The 20334-nt window shown below is 42.9% G+C and overlaps 2 protein-coding genes across 2 annotated transcripts in view; both read left to right on the top strand.

The window, feature by feature from the left end:
• The window catches only part of mtr (5-methyltetrahydrofolate-homocysteine methyltransferase), a 33306-nt gene extending 21169 nt beyond the window's left edge, over positions 1–12137 (top strand). Inside the window, exons 28-33 of the mRNA XM_068583616.1 lie at positions 83–238; positions 3188–3387; positions 3824–4024; positions 4145–4337; positions 9426–9538; positions 10224–12137. Coding sequence (XP_068439717.1) covers positions 83–238; positions 3188–3387; positions 3824–4024; positions 4145–4337; positions 9426–9538; positions 10224–10313 — 953 coding nt within the window. The 3' untranslated portion in view covers positions 10314–12137. The remainder of the gene's footprint in view (positions 1–82; positions 239–3187; positions 3388–3823; positions 4025–4144; positions 4338–9425; positions 9539–10223) is intronic.
• Positions 12138–14201: 2064 nt separating this feature from the next.
• ryr2a (ryanodine receptor 2a (cardiac)) overlaps positions 14202–20334 on the top strand; it is a 156262-nt gene continuing 150129 nt past the window's right edge. The window contains exon 1 of the mRNA XM_068582453.1: positions 14202–14345. Within this exon, the coding sequence (XP_068438554.1) occupies positions 14298–14345 (48 nt within the window). The 5' untranslated portion in view covers positions 14202–14297. The remainder of the gene's footprint in view (positions 14346–20334) is intronic.

Below are 20334 nucleotides of genomic sequence, written 5' to 3'. Positions count from 1 at the left end.
TAGTCATGGAAATCCATAGGTCAGACTGTGCATGAACCCTGTTATAAACCAAGTGTGCTCTTTTCTCGTCTTTGTGTTTCAGTGCGTCCTCAGTTCCTGGGCACCCGTGTGTTCGAGAGCTACGACCTGAACAGTCTGCTGGACTTCATCGACTGGAAGCCCTTCTTTGATGTGTGGCAGCTGAGAGGAAAATATCCCAACAGAGGTTACCCCAAGATCTTCAACGACAAGACCGTTGGTACGAGCTCGCCGTCTGTCAGGGTTCTTCACAAACAATACCACACATTTGTTTCAATTCCTGCTCTCGGCGCTCTTCGTTCTTTAAAGCTCCCCCCTTTCAAAAGCTGCACACGCTCATTATCACCCAGAATCCACCCCGCTGCACCCAGATCGCTCACCACTGGCTCCAAAACAAGCTGTGTTAGGGCTGTACCTAATGTGTTTTTTTACTTGGTCTTTCAAACGAATCTTTGAATGCCATGAAATATGACGTCATACATAGAATCCTTCCTGGTGTTCTCTTTATAGTTTGTATTAACTTTGATATGATTGATATGAAACCAGTCCCATAATCCAGAAAGCTAAAATAAATTTCTCCAAGGCTACATGTAGTGTTTCCTCTAGGTTAACAGCTTTTTTTGGAGGGGGGGAGTTGACGACACCAACAGTAACACAAACACCAAAAGCATTGCTTTTTCTGTAAATAACATAATTTCGTGACTCCATCTGTGCTTTTATAAATAACGGAATAAAGAAAATTGCAATAACTTTCAATTAAACCAGATTTCGCCCATCAGACCAAAAACAAAAATAAAAAACTGCAATCACTAAGAACAGCGATTCCCAAAGTGTGGGAATCGCAGGTGGGCCCCGAGAGGTCATTTATGAATAAATAAAACGTTTTTCATTTTCAATTTTTAAGTTTTGAAATTAATATAAAAATATTAATGATTTAAATTACATGTTATTCTTTTACTAGTGTAACCGAGGGTACTTTTTGCGCCTATACTGTGTGGTACTAATAAAATAATAACACGATCGTTCGTCAGCCAAGCCGGCAACTTCTTTATTAACGTCTTCTCTTTTTCACCACCAACATTTCTCCACACTTCTTCCGTTTTCTTTGTTCAAAATAAAAGCCCTGGAAACACAATACAATAGCTTACTGGCAACAAAGACTATGCCTGTGAAGCTAAAGGCGGTTTTGGATAAAGCAGTGAGAACAGGTGCAGTGGAGGACTTTTGATTATATTTACTATTTGCCATATTATGCGCGGAGATGGGAAGCGACCACCGGCAGCTTCTCCTGCCCACTGAAGTCCGGTGGCTTTACTGGTAAGCTGCTCGCCGACTTTTTGAACTGTGTGACGAAGTCAGGACATTTTGTGTGACTGTCAGACCAATTCTGTGACTTCAAGTGGCTTTGTAAGTTGGCGTATTTGGCTGAGATTTTCGGGTTCTTAAATGGACTCAATCTATGCCTCCAAGGAAAAGCAATGAAAAGCAGCTCCTTGATTACGTCGGTGTTTGACGTACTACGTTGATTATACGCGTATTTTAGTTTATTGTTTATCACAAATATGTTTATAATCGTGTCCTTGTGTTTTTGTTTTCTTGCTTTCCCGCTGAATTTAAGCATATTTGAATTTCCAAACTCTGCGGAGGAAAAGAAAAGGGGCGGTGTGAGGCCGGTAACGGGGCCGGTCTAAAGATTGTTTGGCCGCCGGTAACGGCCTGGGACCGCTCTGAAGACCGCTTGCCCGAAAGTCCCGGTAATGGCACGCTACGGTCCGGGGACGGTAACATTCCCCGTCGCGCCGGGTTCCTGACGGTAACAGCGCGCAAAAATACAAAACAGACATTGTCGGTTAGTACGTTTTTAATCACTTTAAGTGATTTAATAATCCCTAGTTTTATGTTTTGATCAGAGTTGCATTGAGCGTGACTGTCACTCATTTTGCCCTTCCGCCACACAGCTGTTCGGCGGCGCATATTTGTCGTTTGTCGGCCCCCCTCCCCCTTTCGACAAAATTTTTGGGTGGGCCGCAGAAGATATTCAGATTTCAAATTGGGCCGCGTTGAGTTTGGGAACCGCTGACTTAGAACAATGAAAATAAAGTTCTATCTGTGCAAAAAATAAATCATAGTTACTACACAATAGCTCATTTTAGAAAATTAAAAGCTAATTGCAAAACAGAATGAGGGCAGATAAGTGAGCCATCACGTTGTATTAGTGACTGCAGTGACCTGCTTTCCTCTACAAATATTTTTAAAACAGGGTTGTAGACTTGATACGGTCACTCTCAGTTTATGCTCTATGTTGAGATGAGATCTTTTTTTGGTTTTGAGCGACAAAACAGCAGAAAAGACGACCTGACTTCACAGAGGTTGGCTTTTGGCAAAATGGCAAAAACTGGCAAGTCGCGCATGCACAGCGTAATCTGTTAATGGCGTAACGTAACCAGTTACCCGAAAGTACAGGCATTCTCCATGTATTTATTAATGACTTAGTTTTATGTCCGTGTACTTTCGTAATGTGTGAAGCCAGCAGCTCACTGTTGGCTACAAGACACGAGCACTTTGGCTCGTTTCACTTGGAGCAGAAGAGCTGCTCCGGGTTCAGAGAGCTGCTCCGGGTTCAGAGAGCTGCTCCGGGTTCAGAGAGCTGCTCCGGGTTCAGAGAGCTGCTCCGGGTTCAGAGAGCTGCTCCGGGTTCAGAGAGCTGCTCCGGGTTCAGAGAGCTGTTCCGGTGCTCCTCGCAGGAGGGCTCTCTGCCCGCTGCTGTACTCAGTGCTCACCTGTCTGTCTCTGCGCATCGGGATGAAACAATGCTGTGCGCGATACAGAGAGCAGAGGAGAGGAGAAGTGTTTACTTGCTACTGCGTAGAAGTTGTCGTGTAGATCCGATCAATAAAATATGGCCATTTAGTTTGTTTATTAACAGAGCAAGGTGTAGACCTGTTCTAAAGGAAAGATAAAGTTAAGTAACATCTTGTGATCTGGAGAATAGAGAGAAAATTATAGGGGGTCGGTGGCTTTCTTCTAAGGGGTGCCCAGCCCCCCTAATATAATGTTAGGGGAAACACTGACATGAACATTGTCAGCAGTGAATCAGTGGAACTCCCAGCCTTGTTGTCACAGGGGTAAAACCGTGCCTGACCCTTTGAGCAATATTGACCTCCTGCAGGTGCGGAGGCTCGTCGAGTCTTCGATGAAGCCCAGCAGCTGCTCAACCAGATGATTGACACTGGGAGACTGAAGGGGCAGGGCCTGGTGGGGTTCTGGCGTGCCCAGAGTTATGGCGATGACATCCGCATGTACGAAGGAGATGTCACAGTGCACAAAGACACCGAGCCAATCAGCACATTCCACGGCTTACGACAACAGGTGAGGTTCACAGACGGGTGCAGTACATTTCATTCCATCGCTCTACGTCCTTGTCTGTCATGCACCTCTGGGGACCCGCCCCTTTTTAAAAAAAAAATTTCAATTGTGGCTTTCAAAATGGATAAAAGAAAGGATAATAAACAGACACTGTTTTAACTCTTATGTTATATTTTCTGTGTAATTTTACACTGTCAATACTAAGAACCCTTTTTGTTGTATAGCTGTCTGAGAAGATCAAAGAGTGGACACATGAAGCATAGACAAAGCATTTTGCTGGTTGAACAGCCAGATGGTTCCTTGATTTTTGACAGAAGAAGTACTTTGAATTTGATTATATCATTTTTTTATTCAGATTCTGACCTTCATGACAGAGGCAGAAATGCGTGGCAATATGTTTGTAAAGTAACAGTGACTCATTTCCATGTGTGTGCTGCAGCTGGAGAAGGACAGCTCCAGTTCAGAGCCCTACCTGTGTGTGTCTGACTTCGTCGCCCCTGTAGACAGCGGCGTGACAGACTACATCGGCGTGTTCGCTGTGGGCGTGTTTGGAGCAGAGGAGCTGAGTCACCAGTACCAGGCCGAGGGAGACGACTACAGTAGCATCATGGTCAAAGCCCTGGCTGACCGACTAGCCGAGGTACTGTAGGGACAGCTCCTGAACACGCCACTGCTCTGTAACTACTGCTACTGCTACTATTACTACTACTGCTGCGGGATTTTCTTTGGTCTCTGCTCCAACCTGCTGTCTGTCCTCCAGGCCTTTGCCGAGGAGCTTCATGCTCGCGTGCGTAAAGATCTGTGGGGCTACAGCACCAATGAGGCTCTACAGGCCTCGGACCTCCACAGAATTCGATACCAGGGCATCAGACCTGCAGCCGGCTACCCCAGTCAGCCTGACCACACTGAGAAGACTGCCATGTGGAGCTTGGCCGGGATCCAGGAGAAGACTGGTGAGATCCTTAGGCATTTTACCGCTGCAACCGCAGCCTAAAGGCTCCCAGTGCTGTTGAATTTTTGTTTGTCACATGAGGTGCAGGTCAAACATTCTTGAAGTAGCCTCTGAACAGCAAAATCAAATTACTTTTGTTTTCTCATTTTGAGATCTATGATTGACAACCTTTACAAATAAAACAAGGCAGCCTGCACACGGCTTGAGAGGCAAAACCAGGCTAAAAAAAAGACAGTAAAAATACACCAAGAAAACACGCACACACAAAAGGAGATTCTGCTGCTGCTGCTTGGTGGGTTGAACTGTATTTTCATGTGGCACCATGCTGTTGCACGTCTTCATGGAGCCCTGAAATGGAAGTGATGGTACATGTTAAAGAAGGAGAAAAATAAATCTCATGATTAATGTTAGAGAATGTAATAATAACTAAACTAGGGCTGGGCAAATTAACGCGCCAATCCTTTAATGGCGTTAATTATTTGATGAACGCATTTTTTATTTTTTAGCATTGGGAGGGTTTTATCACTGCTGCACACAGGTGCTGCACTTTAAATCTCTCCCTGACAGCGTAGTTCAGACTTGGGCGTCTTACGGGTCTCCCAGTCTGTCCCGTGTGAGGTCAATCAAAAATTAAATTATGTACTCCTTAACTGCAGTACAACGGCATTGCTTTTACTTTTGTGTGTGTGTGTGTGTGTGTGTGTGTGCGTGTGCGTGCGTGCGTGCGTGCGTGCGCGCGTGCGTGCGCGCTTCCGTAGCCTCACCGCCAGGCAGTGTTGCCGACTTGAGTCTGATGTCAAATCACATATTGTTAAGCAGTTTCTGTTCTCAACTGACAGCGGTGCTCCGGCGAGCCACTCCCCCTCACAAAACGCTTACAGGCGGTCAGTCTCTCAGGAGCCTTGCTGCAGTCTCCAAGTCCGGATGGAAAATGAATCGTGCATGCGCAAAGCTCCTGACCCCGCAGTTTGATCCACTATGGCAGAGTGCTTTAAGTCAGTATCACTTCTGGATCTTTACTCTTCTCTCAAAGAAGATAACTTTTCACACACGAGGCATGCTCAAAATATGTTCAGTGTACTTGTTCAAGCCAACACAGACTGGACTTTTCTCACAGAGTAAGAAAAACTCAACTGGAAAACATAAAAAACACTTATTGCTATCTTTAAGGTAAGCAACAAACTGAACATGGACAAATGAAGGAGTGACTTGTCCCAAACAAGGACCCTTACCACTGAACACACTGTTTATGTTGTTTCCTGATAAAATACAAATGTTTTTTCTGGTAAAAGAAAACAGATGTGTATATACCAGTGGCAGGCCGTGGTTTTAGAATGAGGCCTCCAATGAGTGCCGAATAGTCCACATCACAGCCGGACTGAAAAAGTGTCGCTGGAGTTACTGCCACAAACACACTCAATACACAACACTTTCTCTTCTTAAAAGTTATAGCTATTTTATAATGTCATTGCTTTTCATAAATACACTACATGTATAATAGTTTATTTTCTCATTGCCCGACTGTCTTCCTCTGCTCCCCCTGGATTTTTTTTCCTGAGAGTCTAGTCCAGAGGTCAGCAACCCACAATGTTGAAAGAACCATATTGGACCAAAAAACAAATCTGTCTCGAGCCGCAAAAAAATTAAAAGCCTTATATAAGCCTTATAATGTAGGCAACACATTCTGTAAGTGTCTATATTAGCCTACTATCAAAATGACTAAGTAGGCTACAAATACATAATGAGCATTCATGATTAAATGTTAATTTTTCCAGCAGCGCATCCTGGAGTAACCCTGTGTCCTACAAATGACGTTCCCCCTGAACGCATCTTCAATTATGTTGACTAGAAACGTATTTTCTCTCTTGACGTATTACAAATACGTTGATTATACGTCTGTGCTTGACGTACAAAAATATGTGGATAAGCAACGTATTTGTAATGCGTACCTATTACAAGTACGTTGCTTATACACATAATTTAGTTTCATTGTTTATTACAAATACGTTTATAATCGTGTTTTTGTGTCATTGTTTTGTTGTTTTCCTGCTGAATTTAAGCATATTTGAATTTCTAAACTCAGCGGAGTAAATAAAAAGGGGCGGTATGAGGCCGGGAACGGGGCTGAAGGTGCCCGTAGCGGCCCGCATCGCACCGGAATTCAGGCCGGTAACAACCCCCGTCGCGCCAGGTCCGGTCTTTTCTAAAGGGCAATATACACTCTTGCAACTACAACTGCGGCTGGCCACGCAGTTGCATCGACAAACTCGTTTTGGTTTATGGTTCCCGTGACTTTTCCATACTCCAGAACAGTAGGTGGCGCAACGACTGTTTAGGTTCGACCTTCACACCGACGTTCACCAATATCTCCCTCCAGGAATTCACCTCCATCTGCGTGTCCTTATACCCCGTCAGATGGGTTTTATAAATGCTCATATTTGTGGACCTCTTCAGCCAAACGTTCTTCAATGGGATCCATTATTCGTTTTCCTGCTGTGTCTTTTAAAAATAGCTAAAAATTATGCTATGAAACCAGAAATGCGAGACTCGGAAAGGATGTGGTTAGCAAGTTTTGTTTACTATGTTGGCTCAGTTGTCAATTAAACCTGTTCCGCGTGAATACCAGATTAGCTTCCAAAGGAGCATTTCTCTTTTTTACCCGAAGGCCTTTATTCATAGTAAATTTGACATGATTCTTGACTGATACGTGGGACAATTTTTTGCTTCATTTCAATGAGGTAAAGAGTTCTATTTTTAATAAATGTATCAGTTTTAATTACAGATCAACTGCAGATAAATAACTTCAAGTGAAGAGATGAAAAAAAACAAGGGAGAGCAAGATCTAACAAGGGCCCGAGCCAGATTTGAATCGGGACATCGTGGTTCATGGTTGGCATCTTAACCGCTATGCAGTAGGGGGAATCATACCCAGGACCTGATGTTATTCATATATCATTGAAATAAAGTTTGGGTGAAGCAATATGGATGAAATCAAATATCACAATATTTTTGACCATTTACTTGGTTGAATGTTGGTGCTTTTACAAATATTTACAACATTATATTTTTGATAAATAATCTGTGACGGGGATTTAAAAAGCAGTGGCGGGCTGTGCGTTTCAGACCGAGGCCTTCTGTAAGTGTCGTATAGTCCACATCGCAGGCAGACTGGGGGGAAAAAAGTGTCCCTGAAGTTACTGTCACAGACCAACCCACTCAATACACGGCGCGTTCATATAGTCCACCCACTTCGCCACACGCTACCACCACGAACATACAGGGCGTGGGGACCGACCTTCGGAGCCGCTCCACATGACGAGAGAGAAAAAAAAAGGAGACGCCGTGACCCACGAATCCACTTAACCCCCCAGAGCAGACTCCCCTGCTGGACAACGCTCAATTACACAGTGCCCGACCAGCGGTGTGCGACGGCCCTCACTTTTATTGCACCACAGGGTTTCAGAGCCCCTCTGATTCCCACTTGTGTTATGCTGTGTTCACACTGAACGCGTCAACATTTTTTTTTTAACCCGCATCAAAAAAAGGATGTTCACACCAAAAGCAGCACGACTAATCGTGGCGCCACAACGGGGGCATGGCTTATATCTCCGTGGCTTCTCTCCGGGAAAAGAGCAATCTTTTTCGCGATCGACTATAGAAGAAATAACCACTAGTTCTGCTTTATACCTGTTGTGGAAGTCACAAAAACATGGGAACATCAAACGCCCTCCTGTTTGGGTTCATAACAACATCTGTAGCCGCACACCGCTCGGTGAATTTCACTGACTCCAGGAACTGTGTTTGGCTTATCACTGTAAAACTAGTTACAGTTTCCGTCATTCACCATGGAAATAACCACTAGTTCTGCTTTATACTTTATACTGTAAATTCCACAAAAGTCAGAACATCAAACTCCATGGTGTCTGGGTTCATAATATTATCCGTAGTCAGACAACAGCGTCTGAATGACAGCCCCTATCAGCGATACTTCAGGAGGACGGGCAGAAGTTTGATTCAGCACCGGCAGGACGGCAGTGACCAGCAGAATATCTCAACACTGATTGGCTGACTTGACAAGTTTTTCTAAGCCGACCAAGAGCCGGTCGCAGTGCACCGCAGCAAAGGAAATGCCCCCTGTGAGGGCCAGCACAGCAAGGGGGAGCCCAACCCCGTCGGGTCAACAACAATGCATGTTGTCCAAATCTATCCAACAAAACCACAGCACAGACAATTGTAGCACAGCTGCGCCGGCAGCAGTGCACCGTGGCGCTGGGAGAGGTCATGTAACAGCGCTGTGGCTGGTAGCAACAACAGCGCTGTGGCTTGTTTATGATTAAATAAGACTGCAAATGTAAAAAAAAAAACAGTAACATAATCAGCATTTCACTCACTAGACATATAACCCTGGAAAGTGGTCATCAGTAAATCCTGAGATTCTAGGTGAGACGCTAGCTTCACTGCCCGAACACAGCACATCTTAATGGTCACGCGGACCCTGTGACCAATCACATGTCCAGGGTCTCAAGATAGCAGTTTCATGCATTTTATCCAGGCTAATCTTGATAGATAAAGAGAAATGAAATGTGATTGAATAAAAAAATGCTATTAAACAGGTCCAAAGAAGCAACCAGAGGCCTGAAGGAGCACAGAAACGGATGAAGGCACAGCTGCTCAGTGCAATGAGAAAATAAGCCAATAGAGGAAAAAATAATTACAATACATAGTGTACTTGTGAAAAACAATTACATTATAAATAAAAGCTAGAACTTTTAATTATAAAAATAAAATCATATATATTTTTAAAATTATAAAATAGCTATAACTTTGTGATTCTGTTTAGACAACCATAAAAGGCTTTGAAGGCCCTGACAGCCCACCACTGATGAAAAAGAAATAGGCAAATATTAGAACAGTTGGAGCAGTGTGTAATAAAGCATTTAAAACCAAGAAAAGAAAAAGTACAACCTTGACAGCTTGATCCAAACGGTTCAGGCAAATAATAATCAAGCTTGTTCAGATTCTAGAAGGGTGATTACGAAACACACCAATCTTCCGCTTTTTTCTCGTGTGTGTGTGTGTGTGTTTGTAGAAATTTGCCTGACAGAGTCGCTGGCCATGATGCCTGCCGCCTCGGTGTCCGGACTTTACTTCTCCAACCCCAAGGCCTCTTACTTTGCTGTGGGAAAGATCACCAAGGAGCAGGTTCGTCTAACCACATCTTGTAACCGCTAAAGAAAATAACTTGAGAAAAAGTTGCCATTGTTAATGAGATATCATGCTCGTGCCGTAGCTAGCTCCCAAATACTATACCGTCACGTTAAGCACTCTAGATGTTGGTGTTTTGTGAGTCCTCGGCTGGCATTGAGCAAGTTGGAACTGCATTACAAATCACTTTGTCTATATTTAGAGAACTCTGGAGAAGACTCGCAGACAGATGTAAAAGGAATAAAATGTATGCCTGGATGACAAGATTCTGATTTAAGTGTAACATTAATATTGAACCAATACAATTACTAAAATATTGTGCGTACAATGATTATAATAAGATAACAACCTCACCTTACTATGAATGATTAGTATGCAACCAGACGGCAAATTTCAAGTCTGAAAAGTGAAGCCAATAACACAAATAATTCTTATCTTCACTGATACGTTGATTTCAATCCTATTTTTTAAACTGTTCACGATATAGTCCGACAATGTTATACTAGTGCAATGCTGAATCAGCAGACTGCTCTTAAATCACTAAACAGACTAATCTCACAAATAACAGAGGAAGGATTCAAACTAGGATTTCACTTTAATACTTTGGAGGAAGATTTGTAACTTGGAGGACTTGGAACACACATTCCAACCTAACTTGTATTGTCTCTGCTCTTGTCTTCAGGTAGAGGACTATGCTGTGAGAAAAGGGATGCGTGTGGAGGAGGCGGAGAAGTGGCTGGCTCCCATCCTGGGCTATGACAGCGAGGCGTAGCGTGTGACCACTCCAGCAATAAAGTGGACCAACACAGAATCAGGTTGACAGACCGACCAATCCACTGTAGCACACACAGATTCTTACTGCTGACAGTAAAAGTGTTTTATTTTCAGTCCTGTGCTAAAAGGTTATTACAAATCTACTGCTACTGCGCACATGCTTATATTGTGTGCGATGATGAAAGGATCTGCTGCATCCAGTGTTTATTCACAGAGGGATTCTGTAAGGTCTACATATTGAGTGAAATGACCTGTTGGTGTTACATCACACTCACGTGTGTCTTCTTTTGTGGTTCTTCTTCGTTACAGCTAAATCGCCAGTCGCTATTTTTTTTTTTATCAATGTTAAGGTCATTATTGTTTTATCACTCTTCCCTGTCCTCGGCCGGGCATCCGACTAAGTTAACATTGTTACTGATGCTCCGATATTTCACTGATGAAACATTAAACAAAAGCTACAAAACGTCAGTGTTTACGGGTTACATCATCTTTAAGAAACAGTTCAACATTCTGGAAAATGTGCTGATTTGCAAAATGTACTGATTTGCTTTTTCTACAAGAGTAAAATGAAAAGACTGATCTCATGTCTTTGGAGATTCAGTCAGGACGTATTTAGATAAGCATAAAGATTGGAAATAGAGGAAAACAGCAAGCCTGTCTCAGCCAAAGTGGAAAGTAAACCTATCTATGAACACTTCTCAAACTAACAGTTTATCCATCTGCCCAATCGGTGTGCACCTGTTCTGGTTTGTATATTTGGTGGTACCGACTAGTTCCTTTGCACTCAACCAAATCCAATAAGTATGAAAGCGCATTAATAACACTACAGTAAACTCGCTTTTAAGGTTAGTAAAGGTTTGAACATTTGTGTACTGTACTATAACTATAACAGCTTTTCAGTGGTTTATTAATGTTGTTTACTTAAAAACACATTTAAAGTATTTTAATTGTCTAATTTCAAATATGCTAATAACTTGGTTAAGTTAAATATCCCATTAATATTAAGACAAAGAATGATTTCATTAACAAAATCATTTCTCCCTCCTTTCGATGCTGCTATTTCACTGACAATTGTATTTCTACAGTAGTATATCCCATTGTGTAGCTCTTTTTCCACTTCACATAGAAATGCAGCAAGTATAACAGAAGTGACACAATCCACACAATTCTATTTCTATGGTAAAGGCATTAGAAGTTCATTCATTAATTTGTCAAAGGCTCAATAATTAAAAGTTTTATTCCTATGTGTATTACTTTATTCTGTGGGTAATTGTATCCATCCTTATCAAGACAACACTGAATAAATTCAGCCTCTCACTATCTCGTTTCACCCTGATACAGTATCCTGTGTAATTTCAATAACAGATTAGTTCAGTATTTAAATCCAAATTTCCGCTCTATTCATTTTGTCATTTTTGGGGGATTGTAGAAGCGATGCAGGGATCTCTAAAGTATGCCAAATATATTGATAAATATGAATTATTTAGCTGTGTTTTATCAAGCAGGATGCAAGTTCTCTGTCAGCATCTACACATGTTTACATTTGACGAGGTATTGTAATTGTTGTATTGTGTATACTAAACAACCTATCTACTCAATTCAAATTGGGTTTATGTTAGATGCTGGCCTCATTCATTTCACATGTCTTAAAAGCCCTGATGTGCTGCAGTGGTTGATCTCAGTCTGTATGAAACTTTGTCTTAATCCGTTTTCTCTTATATTGAAAAACAAGGCTGTGGATAAATAATTGTGGCACTGCAAACCCTGTAAAACATTAGCAATATAATAACATTTTTCTTTTTCAATAAATCATACCACAGTTTCTGTTTGTGTCTCTCTCTCTGATTGTATATCTCCAGTCCACCTTAAAAGAAAAATATGTTGATGTTTTGTGATGTCTTCTGTGGCTCTGGAGGAGCTCTGTCAAGTGTGGAAAATTCTAAATTGCATGCATTGAGTTTGAAAGATGTGGAGACCCAGTCTTCCCATAGTTCTTCCCATAGTTTGCATGTTGAAGTGTCCTTGAGCAAAACACTGAACCCCCAGTTGCTCCCCAGGCACCTCACAGCAGCACACTGGTCCTTAGTTACGAAGGATGGTGAATATGTAGAGAACAATTTCCCCAAAAGCATTTGAAAAGGATAACTTCTTCTTCAGACAGGAAGGTATGGCCGGCATGCAAACAGCTGTTGGTTGCATCATGGAAAGTGGAGGACACTGCATTTTTTTTTCACTTTGACCCTTAACAACTCAAGCATATTTTACCTTGTACCATGTTATGGTTCTTGTCAGTCCTCCAACTTTATCGAAATGGAGACTGAATTGTTCGAGAACATAATTTTAATGGAAAGTATTTCTTGAATAAAATTTGAGATGCTATTTTATTTGTTTCTATGAATATTTAATTCAAATTTAGCAATTGAGAATTATTAGTAATGATTCTACTTAATAATATAAATAAAAAAATACTACCTTTATCTTACACTTTGGCTACTATTTCTTTCACATGTTGACTATCTTTGTACTGATCTAAATACGTTTGTATTTGACGGCCACATTTTAAACTCAAACTCAAGAATTCATGTCGTAGTATTTAACCCTCTGTATTAAAGACCACAGAGTTGGAAGCATCCAGGGATTTGTGTGCGGGTTGCAGGAAGTAAGGCTCTGACTGTTTGTGCTTTTGCACCGAACGGCAGTTCTGAGTATCCAGCCGTCCTGGACTCGGTGTGAGGGGTCCTGGAAAGGGCACTGCCCTCCATAGTTCTTTTCACACATCCCGAGGGAGGTTGGGGACATGGTATCCAAGTGGACCTTGTTCAAAGCCTCGATTGTGGATGCGGCCGCTAGGAGCTGTGGTCGGAAGGTCATCGGTGCCTGTCGTGGCGGCAACCCGAGAACCCGGTGGTGGACACCGGAGGTGAGGACCCTCGGTTGGCCTCAAGGAAGCTCTAGTTGTGGAAAAGCACTTTGAGGAACTCATAAACCCGGCCAACATGTCCCCTGGAGAAGAGGCAGCGCCTGAAGACTTTGGGTGGGTGTATCAATATCCCTGGCAGAAGTCACCGAGATAGTTAAAAAGCTCCTTTTGTGGCAAGGCGGCAAGGGGTGGATGAGATCCGCCATGAGATGGTGAAAGCACTGGACATTGTTGGGCTGTCTTGGTTGACACACCTTTTCCTTGTCGCATGGGGGTCGGGAACAGTGCCCATGGACTGACAGCTTCCTGGGGAAAGCTTACGCCAGGGTGCTGGAAAGGATGCTTCGACCGCTTGTTGAACCTCAGATTCAAGAAGAGCAGTGTGGATTCTGTTCCGGTCATGGACCAGTGGACCAGCTCTTCTAGCTCTACCAGACTACTCAAGGCGTCCTGGGAGTTTGCCCAACCAGTCTACATGTGCTTTGTGGACTTGGAGAAGGCTTTCGATCAGGTCCCTATGGGTTTTTTGTGGGGGGTGCTGGACTCGTCTGTCTTTGTACGCCTATAGTAGGAGCTGTGTTCGTATCCTCGGTAATAAGTCAGACATGTTCTGGTGGTTGTTGGCCCTTGTCAGGGCTGCCCTTCATCACAGGTCCTGTTCGTGACTTTCATGGAGAGGATATCTATATTATAGGATAAGTGGCTGAAGATGATGGATTGGAGGATCAAAAGCTTTAATGTAACTTACTTTTATTTTGCTACATCTCTTTCAAAGGAGAGAGAGAGAGAGAGAGAGAGAGAGAGAGAGAGAGAGAGAGAGAGAGAGAGAGAGAGAGAGAGAGAGAGAGAGAGAGAGAGAGAGAGAGAGAGAGAGAGAGACTCGCGCACGCACCTGTGCGGCTCCTCCCTCGGTGAGCCAGCCAATGAGGGGGGGCTTCCACTGCGCGTTAGCTTTTGCCGTCTCAAAACACGCATACACGCATACACCGCCACGCACACCCCAGCCAGCCCGTAGTCCACACGCAGATACAGCCACGAGCTTCTCCGTGTGAAAATCTAACCATGGCCGAGGGAGGAGAAGGCGAGGATGAAATCCAGTTCCTGCGAACTGTAAGTCGTTACAATGTCGCTCCGAGGGGCCGGCGCGGTGCTCGCTGTCACTGCGTCTTTCTGCTCGGATGTGTGTGTGCGTGCGCGCGCACGTGTGTATGTGGTTTGGGCAGGGAGTTTACCGCATTAAGGATGACAGCTCATCGAGGTAATAGTGATTGGTCAGTGAGTCCGCATCATGCTGACAGAGGACTTCAGGCGTTAGGAGTGGTGTGAAAACAGTGAGAAAGACACCGCAGGACAAGCGGGATGGAGGAAAAGGTGTATTTTTGTTGTTGTTGTCGCTGTCCTTATTGCTTCCGAAAGGAGTTGAGCAGCATGCGGGCTGTGTGGCCGCGGTGTGTTGGTGGATGCGGGCGCAGTGCGGTGCAGACTGGCAGCGTGAAGTCTGCTGCATCTGCTTCACTTCTCTTTAATCAGCTTCTACGCTGAGGCAATGCCACAGCACCCTGCGTCTGTGCGTGCGTGCGTGCGTGCGTGCATATGTAATGTTTCTCTTATAATGAAGTAAAAGCTTGTATTGGACATGGGAAAAACATGTCTTCACTGCACCTGAGCATTTCGTTTTTCTTCTTTCTTTTTTTTTTTTGCTGCAAAAATAAAATACATCTTAATGTGTATGTAAGGTAACCTATCATGTAGACATGACATCTTAATCAGTAGCCTTTTCTTCCTGTTCAGGGCTGAGACGGTTCTATCGCCCAGTGTAGTTTCCATCGTCAGTATCTTGACAAATAAACGAAGGTTGCTGCAATGCTGTTCAGATGGTTGAGCCTTTTAAAACTAATTCCACTGGAATGACATGTTGGAATGAGGGGCGCCCCACGGACGCTTTACCATACATCGTCCACATTTATTTCTCACGTTCATAGTGGGTCAAATAACTAGTGACGAACCCACAGAGAATCATCACCCACTCTGCAGTGCCTCTCCGCTCCACAGAGCGTTTTTTTAGTGTCTTTCAGGTCATTGTTTTTATCTGGCAATAGCTGGCTGTTTTTGCAAATACTATTTATATGTGACACCCCCCCCCCCCCCCCCACACACACACACACACACACACACACAAACACCCACACACACACCCACACACCCCGCCTCCTAAAATAATTTAGATTAATGCAGCTTTCAGTCAGGGCCATGTTTTGGCAAGCACTCACTAATACATTACATACTCAATTTTTTGCATCAAAAGTACTTCAGGAGGTTGTTTTTTTTATTGCACACTCAGCAGAGAACGCACTGAACTGAAATGCATTTGCCATTCAAATTAAATGAAAATAAAGTCCATATTTTATTCTCAGTGCGTCTCTGAACCATCTTTTACTAACATGGTTTTGCCACAATTTCATTTGAAAATAAAATACAAACTGTATTATTTTCTTATTGTGTCACTGACGACTCTTAACTTACGCGTAGACGTCCTTCATCTTCTAAAATAAAGTGCATTACACTGCTACAGCCATCACGTGTTGGCAGGGATCAAATTGTTCTCGTATACGGCCGCTTGCTTGTGAGACGCCATGTTGTGATGCTGGACAGATCATGTGACAGCCTGGGAGGTCAATGGGCCTTAGCTTAGAAAGCAATAGGTAGGCTGCCTCTACACAGCTCTCGACATAGCGATGGCTGAGGTAGCCGCTAGCAGTACAAATGTCTGCAACAGTGCTAGAGAGATAATAGTGTCCTAACCTGTACTACCACAGAGCAGAGGCCATTAACAGAGGTATTTTGTTCGGCTGTGGCTAGCTAACTATTTGTCCTCACATATGCCTTCACATCGCAAATAGTTGTTTGCTGCTATATTAATAAGGTATCCAAAATCGATACCCAAAATCAGTGTCGGTGCTTCTCTATTTATTAATGCTCGGAATTTAGCACATGTGAAAAATAACGCCAGGATTGGGTCCAGATGTCTTTAATGTGTATATTTTCAGCTCTTTGGTTCTATCAAATTTCCTCTGTCGAGCAGCGTGCATGTTTGACTAGGAGAGTTGTACCCAGAACAGACTGGAGGGTTTAAATATCTAGCCTTGGAACTTCTTGGCTTCCCCTAGTTCATGTGGCCTTGGAACAGGATGTTAAGTCTGCTACCTTTAGGACTCAGATAAATAGCAGAAGGTGGAGCTCTCCAGTTTTTCATACATGACTTTGAGGTGAGGACAGAACTACTATATTAGTGCTTTGTAGTTACTGCTCAATAGATCATCTGCCATTATTTCAGCACGTTGTACCCTCATGTTGTAGTACACATATAACATTAATAATAAATGCACTGGATCTGTAGTGATGCAGTAATGGCTCGTCGGCCAGTGGATCTGGGCTCTAACAGCCAGTTAACACCGATTACCCTCACTGACATTTTAGGGTCACGTTAAGAAAGCGATCATTAGACTCAGCAATGATTATGTGTTTCGGTCTTAGGCGGTACAAAAACATTCAATAGTGCATGAAATTGAGTTAAATAGATATGCCTTCACAATCAATGACTCTAAATTGGGTGATATTGATGTCCACCTGGGGTTGGTGATTATTAACTGTTTACAGTGATCTAAATCTGCAAAAACACACTGGATGAGCTGTATATAGAGTATTTCAAATGACAAATTAATCAGTATGTTCTTATATCAAGCCACTTCTTCAATATATTTTTCAGTTACATTTAATGATTGTATTATATCATATTATATAATAAAATATAAGTTGTTGACAGTATTTTTTCTGTTAGTTCATCTTCAATTTGTGTTGTAAAATAGTAAATACTGGACATAGCCAAAGATATGATAAGGTATCCATTTTTTATTTGTCAGACCTTTTACAATGATTGTTTTTTCATATCAGTCAATATTCACATTTATCTCAAATATAGACTATATAAAAGAAGTACTCATTGTGACGTTGAATTTGTTGATTTCACTGTCGCCATCTTGGAATACGACTGTTGTCATGTTGGTTCTTTTGCAACCGATGAACCGAACTTACCATATTTGGAATGTAGTATACGGCTCTGGTAGCAGCAGCAACCTGTCAATCACAGTAAGCCCGTCCGAAAGTGTATTCTGCTTCATAGTCTGTTTGACTTTAAATGACTATAATTTACAAAATGAACATCATCCTGTATTGTATAGAACTGAGACATAAACTCATGTGGACAATGTTTACTGAGACATTAAATCAAGAGAGAAGTAGAGTCATTTTCTCTTCACTCTGCAAGACCGGAGGTTGTTACCTGATCACAATATATAACTAACTAACTTTCTGTTGAGTTTTAAGTCTCTTGTAGCCTAAAGTCCACCAGCAAGAGATTCAGAACAAAGCAGATGTAGATGAGTAATGTTACCATTTGATGCAGTGGGGAAACAGGTGTTTCTCTCAGTGGTTCTGGCTGGGGTTTTTTGACCAGAGTGGCAGTGATGGCGACGTGCCGCTGTAGTGGAGGAACAGCGCTCAGAAGACGGGGAGAGTGTGAGGGCCACTTCTCAGGCAGTGAAGCCAGATAAGGCAGCGGAGTACTCCGCTTCATTTAATACTTCATTAGGCGCAATTGACTAACTTTCAGACGTGCACTGCGTCTTCTTCAGTCATGGTAATGGCAGAGACGTACAACTCTCATCCCACAAGACAGCAGTGTGGTAGCGCAGAGGAAAACTATTATTAAGATCGTCCTCATCACTGAACCACACAAAGCAAAAAACCCATTCATCAGTGTCACATGGTAATGACGTGGAAGGCCAGAGGTGCGAGCGTTACCAGAACAATCACTTTTAGAAGGTACGTGTTTCAGATGTTTCAGTCTTTCCCTGTCAATTGGTACGAAAGGGAGTTTGGAGTTGGATAAAGTCCAGAGTTCGTTTGTTTTTCAAAGTTCACAAGTCGTGGGATTGAATTGTTTTGATGCTGCTCAATGTCACCAGCTCTGCCTTTGATCTATATGCCGTAGCTGTAGAACTATAGCTTCAATGCCGTCCTCTCCATCTGCTTGAAAATGTCTCATGATTGGTCTGTCAATATCAGTCTGACTGCACATTAACTCCTCTAAAGTTCCCACCTCTGCTGCTCTGGTACATTGCTGCATTTGCTGTCGCTGTTGACCATATCATACATGTCAACTCAAATATGTATGCACTGCAGTTATACTATATATAACTGCAGATGTATATATATCATTGATATTTTTAGATTTGAATAAAGTATTGCTCTGATACTGTGATAATAGTTATTGATGATCAGTAGTTCATGTGGTACATGAGAAACCCATATAGCCTATTATTTTAATTAACCGTCTCACTGTGGCTTTGCCAATAACTGGCAGTCACCTGCCGATAACGTTGAACTCCACTGCGTCCCTTTAGAGACAAATGTGTGTTTTATTCCAAACTTGTATATCTCTGAATGGCAATGTAGGTTTAATTCCAGGCTTTTTGTTTCCCTCTCCTGCCTCCTCCCTCTCCTGGGGGAGAGAGAGGGGGGGTAGAACAAGAGGAGAGGAGAGGAGCCGACTCCTCTCCTCTCCTCTTGTTCTACCCCCCCCCCCCCTCCCACCCTGATCCTTCAGCACTCCCTGCTAAGTGCACTTTGAATGCAGATCAATCCATGGTTACTGGTCCCTGCTAATGTCTCAGCACAAAGCAAACAGCATGGCCGCCGCCGTGTGTGTCTGTGTTCATTTAATCTGTGTGACAGAGAAATGTCTGTGTGTGCAGACTGTAGCAATAGACAGGGCAGAGCATTCCAACAGGAGAGCTACTGCAGGGCCATTAACACATCAAATCACTTTGAGTGATCAGCTGACTTTAAACATTTTAGCGGATTTATTCAACTTGATTCAATCGTGTGAAGCAAAATCTTTCTAAACTAAAAGATAAAACAAGTTATTTGTGATTGCCTGAAACAAACCATTCTGATCTGATGCTCCTCAGCAGGAGGAAATCATAGATTAGTGGCTGCAAAACGGTGAAAAAGCAGGATGTGAACTGTGGTCTCCCACGTTTGTGTCACATGCTTGGTCGACCGCTCAGTCCACCCTGACCTTCTCTTTGCAAAGCTTTCAGACGAGACGCTGTCATCAAAAACATCCCAAAACTTCCATTTACTACTTTGTCTCTTTGCGCCAATAAATTCATCAATAAATTAGCATTAGACAGTGCCTAATTTGCTGTTGTGTCCCTTAAGGGACATGTGAGGGTGAGGGTCGGCTCAGAGGGTCCGCAGCCACACAAAGCTTGTTTGTGTTAAGCCTAATTTATGGTTCTGCGTCAAGTGACGATGTCATTTGAAGTTCTGTGTTGAGGGACCGCGTTGCTCTGCAATTCACCGCGATGCCGCGGTGAACCAATCACAATACCAATCACAGCGCTTGCGTCCGCTTCGACGCGACGTGTAGTTAGGATTTTTTTGGAGGCGCACGTCAGGCTACAGCGTAGGGGTGTGCGTCGGCGCTACGCCGTCGACCTGACGCAGAAGCATAAACTAGGCTTTAGAAAGAAACGTACTGTACCCATTCTGACATGCTGACCGGCCTGTGGAGCAAAAACAAGTTTTTATTAACGCACACTTCTGACCCCGTAAAGGAATAGTATGAAATCAGCTGTTGTTTGAAGAACTAAGGGGAGCGAGATAAGAGCAGTACATGCTGAGGAAAGGAGAAGGTGAAACATGGGAAATAGAGAGGATACTCCAGCTGAGTATTGATCCATTTAACTCTGTTCGTATTACCAGTTAGAGTGTCAGGGGAATATGGTATGAACCGTGGTTTGCCTTTCCATAATGTGATAAAGGAATTTGTCAGAAATAAAACTGTGCAGGTTCATGTCTAAAATTCTGTGTTTGCTTTTATTCAGTTTTGTAATCTTGTGTAGTGAAAATATAAACAATATACTGTGCAGTACATAATAATCCTATCCCTACGTGACAGACATGACACGTTTTTTTTGCACTAGAATATATATATTTTTAAAAGTATACCTGATTTTTAATCAGCCTGATTTTT

Source organism: Clinocottus analis, unplaced genomic scaffold (genome assembly GCF_023055335.1).
Source record: "Clinocottus analis isolate CAN_PGR_092001 unplaced genomic scaffold, fCliAna1.0.p SCAF_19, whole genome shotgun sequence".
In the NCBI taxonomy this organism is placed as follows: Eukaryota; Metazoa; Chordata; class Actinopteri; order Perciformes; family Cottidae; genus Clinocottus; species Clinocottus analis.
The sequence above is the reverse complement of the archived record's forward strand: the minus strand, read 5'-3'. Positions and strand labels throughout refer to the sequence as shown.